Below are 10702 nucleotides of genomic sequence, written 5' to 3' on the forward strand. Positions count from 1 at the left end.
GCTAGGCTAGACATTTTCTCTACCCTCTTCTTACATTTCTCTACTTTCACTCTTTCCATCTCTGTAAATAAAAGCTATTAAAGGTCATTTTGACTTGAGCTATAATATTTTTTCATCGGTGACCACAATATTACTTTAGAATTCTCATATTTTAGTCAAACCCCTAAATTCAATTCCTTACATATGCCTATATGATATGCAATTTGAAATGTGCAACAGGCTTCTAGTGATGAGGGCCTAGAGCTCAGGAAAGAAACAACAGTGAAATTTAGGAAGCATTTGCAACAGATGGTAACTGAACCCATGAAATCTGGTCATAGGTCAGAACCATGGTTTGTCAGCATAACAAGGACAAAGATCCAGCTCAGGAGATTGAAAAGGAGCAGTTAGGCAGGCAGGAGAATCAAGACATGACAAAAGTCATGAAAATCCAGTAAGAAGTGAGTATTCAGGAGAAGAGGCTAAAGAGCAGTGTAAATTGCTGCTGCAGGAAGGATGATGACTGTGAAAGAGGCCACTGGGAGAGAGAGTTTAGAAGACAAGAGGAGGAGAGGAAGTGTAGACAGATCCCTTTTGGAGATGAAAAGAGGAGAGACATGCAAGGGGCAATTGCTAGTAGAGATGGCAGCATATAGGAGGTGTTTTTAAAAAGATGGGTCCTTATCCCAAAGGCTATCAGCTATTTTGAATGGTACTTTCCTATCTTATGTGTTCCTAACTTTTGTTATTATTATATAGAATGTGTTCTTGATTTTTCTGGGCTTATTTTGTATTCATGTATAATCATTCTAAATCTCATTTTAGTAGTAGTGGTAATCCTGACCTGATTAATCAACTTCACTTTCTTTCCCAACCTCCTCCTAATTCCATATAATGACACAGAATATTATGTTTGACTACCATGGCTGTAGTTCATTTTTATACTTTCAAGTTCAGGTTTGGTCAGTTCCTCTTCAAAGCTGTAAGCTAGAGAAGCAACTAGATGGCATAATGGATAGAGAGCCAAGCCTGGAGTCAGGAGGACCAGAGTTCAAATGTGACCTCAGACACTTCCTAGTTGTGTGACCCTGGGCAAGTCACTTGACCCCCATTGCCTACCCTTACCACTCTGCCTTGACGGAAGTTAAGGGTTTAAAAAAAAAAAAAAGATATAAACTATAGGAAATGGCTTCTGGGATCCCTTATAACTAAGAGTCTGTGACTTTAGTATGTTCTTTTGAATTTAATAAACAAGGTTTAGGGAACACATCTGATACTCTTACTTCAATACTTTCAATATACTTAAGGAAAAATCCATTTAGTGGATAGTTACAATAAAAGAAGAACAGAAAAACTGCTACCATGTTCAGTATCATGCTTTCTATTTCCTTGCAAAGAATCAGTAGAAGAATCATGGGATGATAGAATGTTAGAGATACTTCCCATATCTCTAACAGGAAATCAACTAACTCTAACTTGATTTTCCTGGTAGCATTGGGGGGGGGGGGGGGGGGGGGGAGATACTACACTTCCTTTGCTAATAAATTAGCTATTTTCATAACCTTGAAATTCAATCTTGACTAGGACTGCTGTATTTAGATTTAGATTCTCAAGCTAAGAAAGCCAGCATATCCCTAAAACCATCATGGGTTTTAGGCCAGATACAATGGATTGTACTTAACTACCACTTGAAACTATGGCAATGAATTGCTGAATAGAATTTCTTAGCCCAGTCTCATCTCTCTCCTCTGAGCCTTTCCCCACCCTCGCTGAGATCTACTCATTGGATATTAATTAAGTAGGAACGATTTAAGAATAGGAAGGAAGGCTCTCAAAAAGCATATGAAGTGAAAGAATATTAGATTTGGAGTCAGATGATAGAAGTTGGAATCCTCGCACCATAATTTACTTCTATTTTGGGGGATCTTGGGCAAGTAAGACATTAAATTTATATGGGCCCCAGATTCTGCATTTGTGAAATATGGACTCTAGCAATAACCTACTTTTGCAACACTCAAGATAAATTACTCCTGCCTGAATTCTGCCTTGGGTGCATTTTCACATTCTCCACCCCTATCAGAATCCTTATTTTCTTTATTGGACTCAGCTCATTTCAATTCAACAAATATTTATTTAGCTCCTACTATGTGCAAGATAGCTTGGCAAAGATGATAGATAGCAGGTCTTTGAGTCAGGTAGAGTTGGGTTCAAGTTCTGCCTTTGACACATAATGGTTTTGTGACCTTGGACAAGTTATAACTTCTTAGTACCATGGGAAATTTAAGAGAAATTGCTAGCTTGCATTGGTAATTAAGTTTCTGGCTCAAATCCAGCCTCAGGCACTTACTAGCTTTGTGATCCTGAGCAAATCACTTAAAACTGTTTGCTTCAAATTTCAAAATAGGAATGATAATAGCACCTACTTCCCAGGGTTTCTGTGAGGGTCAAAGGAGATAAAATTTGTGTGGGACTTATCACAGTGACAGATAAGCTCTGTACTATTAGTTATTATTATCCCTATTACTAAAACCTTTTGGAGCAAATTTTAAAAGTATATATTTAGTTAATTATAAATACACGAACGATAATAATAATGCCATACATCATAAAGCTTATATAAAATATGAACTTGAAAAGGATTTGATACAAAAGAAATATCACCTGTCCCTAAAGTCAGAAGGAAGTCATAGACATTTAATGAATGACTTGGTCAGTCTCAAACTTTAAGAAAATTTCTTTAGGAGATGTGTGGAGGATGAATTATGAAAGAAGAGTCAAATTAGAGGTTTTTGCAATAATTTAGGTGACTGCTAATGAGGGCTTGAACTAGGGTGGAAGCTGTTTGTTTATAAAGAAAAACTGTGAGCAATTTGGAGGCAGAAACAAGATTTGGCGATTGATTGGCTATTTGAGGTGAAGAAGATAGGAAGAACTGAAAGTCAACATAAGGAGGTTAACCTGGGTAATAGGAAGGGTGGCAATATCCCTCCCCCCTCATTAATGGGGAAGTTTAAATGAGAAATAGTGGGTTTGGGCAGTTTCCCCAAATAGTCATACTTATCCATGTCTGATCTTCCCTGCTATCTTATCTAAAAAAGGCTGAGGCTGGGTTTTTAACTCACTGTATCACTGCCACAAACATACACTCTGCTCTCCAAATGGCAACTGCAGCCAGAAGGTCATCTGGGTAGGGCAAGAATCCATACAGTGGGTTGGAAGGGGGCTAGAATTGCCAAACAGCAGCTATGTAGCTATTGCAGTGGGTACTGGGGTCATAGTTAGGGTTTAATTACCCTCAGAGCCTGAACTTACTCAAAGCAGATGGAGTAGAATGGGAGAATGTTAGTAAATGAGGGTGGTTGTGTTGGAGACAAGACCCAGGATTAGCTAACTCCAGGAATGTGGAATTTCCCACCCCATCTGACTGGTTGATCACACACCCCATAGCTCCCCCACAGAGCCCTGGTATTTACTTTGGAGACCACTGTGCTAGATCATACTGGATGTTGTCTAAGGTCCTTTAAAGCTGTAGTATTTAAAGAGTCTATGAAAGAAAATGATGAAGATGAGAAAAGGACAGAAGCAGACTACTTAAAAGGAGCCCAGAAGTTTTCGGAGCATTAAGATAATGACTTAGTTCAGCTTTGAAGTATGCTATCATGGGAGGTAGGTGGGAGGAATGAAACTATCAGGAAGGGTTGGGGCCAACTAGAACTCTGTCATACTCTAAAGATTCTAAACAAACACTTTGAATGCTCACCACTGGGTACAGAGAACTGTACTAACAGAGAAGGAGATTAAAAAAAAAAAAAGGATTAAAAAAACTTTTTAGATAACTTTGACTCTGCCATCCCCATGCTTACAGTCTTGCGGGAAGGCACAACATGATTACAAAATAGAGATTTGAAAAGAATAGTTTGATTCTAGCCAATATCATGCCTCAATTGAAACTTCTCCCAAAGCCTTCCTTTATAGAAGGCTAGGATCAGAATCTTGCAGGTAACTCTTCATTCCTCATTAGTAATTCTGCTTGATTTATACTCCAGGGAGCTGGATGTTTTTCCCTCCTCCTCCTCCTCCTCCATATTCCCTTTAGCTTCTTTTGTGTGTTGTGCTCTTACTTTAAGATAGCAGAGTTGTTGAGAGCAGGGAGTTTTTTTTTTTAATTTGTATCCTTCCTATCTAGCACAACCATAGGTGCTTAATAAATGTTGATTGAATTAATTGCTATTGAATAATCTAGTCAGCTGGTAATGAGCACCTGTACTAGGGTGGTGGGAGAAGCAGGATTCCTAATCGGGTCTTGGTAATTGATTGATACAACAAATACTATTCTTAAGAATACAGATTCAAAGTTGGAAGTAGACTACCTTAGAGGGCTACAAATCTAACTCCTTTATTTTACTGGAAATTAAGGTTTCAGAGATAGTGACTTGTTCAAGGTTACACAAATAGCAAGTAATAATAATAGCATTAACCATGTGCTAAGCAATTTGCAATTATCAAGTCATTTGATGTGGACCTGGAAGGTTGGTGCTATTATTATTCCTATTTTATAAATAAAGAAACTGAGGCAAACAAAGGCCACATGGCTTTGCCCTGGGTTAGACTAGTAAATATTGGAGGCTAGATGTGAACGGAGGTCTTGTGGACTTCAGGCAGGGTCCACTGTGCCTCTGAGTCCAAATCCAGTTGCCTTTCTACTACACCTGAAAAAAAGTGAACTCTAACCCTGAAGTTGTTTTTGTGTTGTTTTTTTTTTAACCCTTAACTTCCATCTTGGAATCAATATTGTGTATTGGTTCTAAGGCAGAAGAGTGGTAAGGGCTAGGCAATGGGGGTCAAATGACTTGCCATGGGTCATGCAGCTGGGAAGGGTCTGAGGCCAGATTTGAACCTAAGACCTCCCATCTTTAGGCCTGGCTCTCAATCCACTGAGCCACTCAGCTGCCCCTAACCCTGAGGTTTTCAGCAAGAAAGACTTGGGATGAAGGGAGAGAAGAGTGTCAAAAGGTGCACCATTGGATTCCGCCATCCAAACGTTAGGGTCGGGGGCTGTATTTCATAGATATAAAATGAGAGACCTGAAGTGGGAAAGTTTAAGTCTGATGATGTTAAAAAAGGAAGTCATAATTCGTCTGGCTCCAGTCCAATACATTCTCCTAAGGTTCCCAAACCAGGCCTCAGTTTCTCTCTGTGTAAAATGAGGCGGGGCTGGGGCTCGCAGGAGTCTGGCACTTTGATTTCATGAGAAAGGGAAAGGTAGGCAGTGGAGGACAGGACACTGGTGAGGCCCCGGGGTGGAGGTGGGGGTAGGAGGTGTCCAAAACTTTTGGAAGTTGAGGTGACCACTTGGCGCTCCCAACTAGATTTGGCCACGGAGCTGGGCAGAGGAAGGAGCAGCTGGCAGATCCCGGCTAGAGGAGGGAATAGGATACTGGAGAGGGAAAGGAGGCTGCCTAAGCAGGTGGGCAGACGTCAGGGGGTAAGGGGGAGGAAAGAGGGAGGTGTGCCCTGGGGCGTGGGGGGAGGAGAACCGGCTACAGAACCGGAAGTCGGGCGGGCAGGGAAGGCCTCCCAAAGAGGCTACTACTCGCAGCGTCCCGGAGGCCGCCTCCCCGGGCCCGCCACTCACCCGCCGCTGGGGGAAAGGAAGTCGGCGTCCTCCTCATCGCCAGCCCCAAACATTGTGCCTCGGCCGTAGTTCCTGGGGGAAAGAGGCCGGAGTATCTACCTGCCGCCGGTGTCGTAAAAATGCCGCGGCACGCCACCCCGCTTTCCGGCGGCTGAGACTGGAGGAGTAACGCTGCTAATTCTAAAGGGGAGACTGAGCAAAAGGAAATGGGGGAGGGAAGAAAAGAGATGGGGAAGCCACGTGAGCCCGCGAGCCACGTGATGCGAATCGTGCCGGCCCCGTCGTGGCCAATGGGGCGTGAAAGGTGGAAAGGAGGTGGAAGGAGCGGGCCCGGGATTGGACGGTCCCAGGAAGCGGGCGGAGCGAAGGGGAGAATCCAGGGCGACGGCGGCTGCGGTGGCTGTGGACACGTAGGGCCGGGGCTGGGGTCTAGGTTCTTGTTTGAGTGTTGTTGTGGAGGGTTGCAGGATTGAAAGGAAAGGGTTCCACGGAGCTGGTGGCAGCATCTGGATCTCAGCGGTAAGGTTGCATCCCCGCCCCCTCCTCACGGTCGTCTCTAAGAATCTTGATTCTCCCTCTGGGCTCCTGGAGGAACCCGACGGGACTGACCCTTCTCGGTGCCCGTGGTCCCTCTTCTCCCTCCGTCCCCCTCCTCCGCTGCGCACGCTTTGTCTTTGCCCTTCTGGTAGGAGTCAGCAAAGTCTGTCCTGGAACATTGGTAGTGTGAGTAGAAACCAGAGGACAGATATCACCAAAGGGTGATCTGGGTCAGTCATTTCGGGGTGAAGGGTGAGAGCGGGCCATGGGGTTGGGACCTCCTCCAGCTCGAGGAAAAGTTTACTAGAGGACCATCCAGTTAATAGGACCCTAGATTTAGAGCTCTGAGAGACCTTAGAGGTTTGTCTAATCCAAACCCCTCATTTGACAGTTAATGAAAGTATGGCCTAAAGAGATTTAGCGACCTGCCCAAGGTCATACGTCTTTTGTTTTATGGATGGGGAAACTGAGGTCCTGGGAAGGGCAGGTACTTGGCTAAAGTCACAAATCACATTAGTCATAGAGATCATATTGTTCAACTCCCTGATTGTAGCTATGGAACATTCGCTTGCTTTAAGTCACCCAGAGAGTTAGTTTCTGAGATCACAGAATGAGAGAGCTGGAGGGGATCAACAACTCCCTCTGTTTTCTGAGGAAGCCTGGTGAAATTGAAGTCTGGAGATGTAGTTTGAATACTGACTTTGCCACTTAGTATAAACTTGACTAAAGGCAAGTCACTTCATTTCTAATGTCAGTTTATTAGGGTTGAGATAGTACTTGAACTACTAGCTTCACAGGATTATTGCATTCTCATATGAATTATCGTATGTAAAATACTTGGTAAAGCTTGAAGCACAATATCTCTATTAACAAATGAGAAAACAGATCCAGGGGGTCCTGAAAAATCAAAGCTAGTTAGTGGCTTTCAGAAGTTTCACAAGTGGCTAAGGCAGAGGAGTCCTATTTGTGAATTGTTATATATCTAACATTGTGCTAAGAAAGGATTTCCTTTCTCCTACAGCATATATTCTTTGCTCCCTCGTTGCTATCTTGTAGAATCCCTAGTTTCAAAGCTCAGTTCAAATCCTATCTTACACTTGAGGCTTTTCCTTTCCCCTAGCTGCTCTCCCAAAACATTTGATTGTTACTTGCTCTTCTGGTATTCATACATTGCCTAATATATTTACCTTTTGGGTGGTACTTCTTATTTGAGCAGTTAGATTGTAAACTCCAAGATGGCAGGGACTTTTAGGCATCTTGAAAATCTTCCCACAACACCTATTACAGTGCCTTGTTCAAAGTAATAATTCTTTACAGTATGATGTTTTACAATTTCCAGAGCATTGTCACATCTCTTCTCATTCCTCACTCAGCAACAGCCTTGTAAAGCAAAAAAGATATGAATTCTTATACCCATTTTACTGATAAGAAAATTGAGGCACAGAGAGACTAAATGACACATAAAGATCACATAGTCAGTAAATGAATAGGACAAGTCAATTCTGCTGACTAAGAGTCCAGAGCTCTCTTTTACTGTGCTGCTGATCCCATACATATGGCTGGTAAATTTCAGATATTGCTCAGCCTACCTTCCTCTCCCCTCCCCCCCCCTTTTTTTAAACCCTTAACTTCTGTCCTAGAGTGAATTCTAAGACAGAAGAGTTACAAAGGCTAGACAATCGGGATTAAGTGACTTGCCCAGTGTCACACAGTTTGAATGAGCTGATTTGAACCCAGAACCTGCTAACTGCAGCCTGGTGCTCTATGTATTGTGGTACCTAGCAGCCCTTTTCCTTCCCTCTTCCTTCCACAACCATTCACTCATTTCATATTCTCTGTGTTATGTTTTTTTCCAAGACCACATTGCTAGTAGGTAGTTAATTGAAATAACAAGAAATAAATGAATGAAAAGTGATTAAGTGCTTATTGTGTGTTGGTTTGCAAATACAAAAAGTGAACCGGCCCTTGCTATTAAGGAACTTCTAATACAGGGAGATAGAGCATTTATTAAGCATATACTATGTACTAGGTGCTAGAAAACAATACATATAGAAGAGCGGTGACCAAGGAAGGAAGTATCTGAGAAGTCATAGGGATGTATCTAGATTTATTGGTTAATCATTTGACATGCATTTTCCAGAACACATAGTACTATAAATTTGATTACTGTGTCCAGAGCAAGAGGCGGAGAAAAGCACAATCAGGTTCATTCCTGTTCTTAAAATTTTTCTTTTTAAAATTCTTCCCTTTTTTAGGTGGCCTCCAGAGAAATAGTCATATGCCACCATATATTGCCTGTGGTATAGTATGTTAAATTACTCTAGCTGTTGAGGGCTACTGGGGAAGAAAAAATGGGACAACTGAAAGGATTATGTTTGATAATTAATTCTTTTTGAGTCTTTATTAGTTATTCTTCCCCCTTGCTTATTCGAACTTTACTGATTAGGACCATTAAGGCAATAAAAATTAACACAGAGTAAAGTCAATGGCAATGATTTTGCAGCTCTTAAATATATTCTTTAGTCTTTTGCAGCCTCTTGCTAAAGAATGTGAATTCCTGTTGTTCATAGGGAAAAGATTCATCTAGTTTATTTTTTTCATCTAGTTTATATTTTTAAATGGCCATTCCCAACTCCAAATCATTATTGTTGCAGAGCTATAATTGTAGCATTTTTCATACGAAATATTGTAGATGCTAGTTGGCACATTTTGGTACTTTTCTGTCTTGAATAGGATATTATTTTTCTGGAGCTTTAGGATTCTCTTCCTTGGTAGTGACTCGAAATAGCTGCCTTGACTGGTCATTTCCAAAAAATTAGGAGGCCTATTATCAGGACCAGTAGTTTTTAGTGAATAATGTGCTCTAGAATGCTGAAAATCATTTGTGGGTATTGCCAAGAGACCTGCTACTATGAAATATTTTGGTACTTTAGTTACAAATAGAGATCAGGGGTGGAATGCTGGTCTCTGTTGATATTCTCCCACCTTTATATTCTAGTACAATTACAAGTTAAAAACTATAAAGTGGACTTGTAAAACCCAGTGGAATTGAACATCAGCTCCAGGAGGGAGTAAGGAGGAGTGGAGGGAAAGAACATGAATCATGTAACCATGGAAAAATATTCTAAATTAATTAATAAATATTTTTAGAAAACTATAGAATGGGAGATGTGGAAATTCATATATTTTCCTCAGGATGCTTTTTAAACAATTTTGCATAGATGTCCAGACCTAATAAATCATAGATCATAAAAAGGATAGGATGTTAGACTCAGAAGAAGCCTTAGACTATCTAATCCATTACTCATATATTTAATAGGTTCTTAACCTTTTTAATGTGTGTAATGGCTCCCATTGACAGTCTTGAGAAGCATATACATTCCATCTCAGAATAATGTATTTAAATAATTTAGAAAAATTCTAAATTTTAGTTTGAAGCTAGTGAAAATAAAGATGTCATTTTTCCCTATCCAACTTCATGGACTCTTAAAATTTGAAAGTTCATATACCCTAGGTTAAGAACCCTTGCTTGCAGATGAAGTCACTGATGCCTAAACAGGTGAAATGACTTTGTTACAGTTAAAAATTAGTAGCAAGGCAGGGGCTTAAACCTAGATAGACCTTATGGTTATTTAGTCTGCTGTTCCTTTTTAGATGTTCCTGGAAATTGCCAGCCTACAGAGATGTTTTCAGACTTAAAACAAAAATATAATTGGTGACAATAGCAATGAATAATTTAAGGTACCACAGTACCAAAAAGAGATTGCTCAAGTTCAGAACTTGAATTCATTTTAGAAGTAATACTAATATTTTAAATTTATAACTACGAATCTTTCCTTTGGTATCTCTTTAGAGATGTGGAACTGGGAATGGGAACAAAATGCAGGTTTTAAGGTCTTGCTCTATTTGCTGTGTAATGAAGCGAAATTTTCTGGATTGGGTCTCAAGAACTGCTACTACAATATAATATTTGGCTATAAGAATAGCACAATCTGGGCTCCTCTTAAGTCATTTTCAAGGTTGGTAGTTTATAACCAAGGAAGGTTTCTGGCAAAATCTGGCTGTTTTAAAGGTAACTACTTATGCTCTGTTTCACACACATTTATTGTTAGGCTCTGCCACCTCTTTTGTCATTCCCTTTCTTTCCCATCAGAAAAAATAGACTACTTAAGTAACACTGGAAATAACCATTCTGGGAACTTGTTGGAGGTGAGGCATATTTTGCTGGCTTTTTGGTGACCTCAGTCCTCAAAAATTCCTCAGGAAGAAGCCAGGTTAAACACTCTTCCCTCCTCCTCCACCCCCAACAGGGAAGAAGGATGCTGATGCCTACATTCTAACATTCTGCCCTCAGCAGAGACAAGCCTTTATTTAAAAAAAAAAAAAGAAAGAAAAGAAAAGAAAAAAAAGTTTTCAGTAATTTATGACAAATCTTTATAAGTTTTAAAGTAATAAAAAGTTATGAAGTTGTCTTGTATCATGAGAACTCCTGTAGGTGGTAATTGAATTAACAGTTTAGGAGAAATGGACATAGGGAAGGAGGTACATTTG

General features: G+C 40.6%; 1 protein-coding gene across 1 annotated transcript in view; it reads right to left on the reverse strand.

The window, feature by feature from the left end:
- The window catches only part of FKBP15 (FKBP prolyl isomerase family member 15), a 99499-nt gene extending 93379 nt beyond the window's left edge, over window positions 1-6120 (reverse strand). Inside the window, exons 1-3 of the mRNA XM_044659699.1 lie at window positions 5865-6120; window positions 5573-5806; window positions 5162-5396 (exon numbers count right to left, since the gene is read on the reverse strand). Coding sequence (XP_044515634.1) covers window positions 5162-5396; window positions 5573-5806; window positions 5865-6120 — 725 coding nt within the window. The remainder of the gene's footprint in view (window positions 1-5161; window positions 5397-5572; window positions 5807-5864) is intronic.
- Between the last annotated feature and the right edge of the window lie 4582 nt (window positions 6121-10702).

Source organism: Gracilinanus agilis, chromosome 2 (assembly GCF_016433145.1).
Source record: "Gracilinanus agilis isolate LMUSP501 chromosome 2, AgileGrace, whole genome shotgun sequence".
Classification (NCBI taxonomy): domain Eukaryota; kingdom Metazoa; phylum Chordata; class Mammalia; order Didelphimorphia; family Didelphidae; genus Gracilinanus; species Gracilinanus agilis.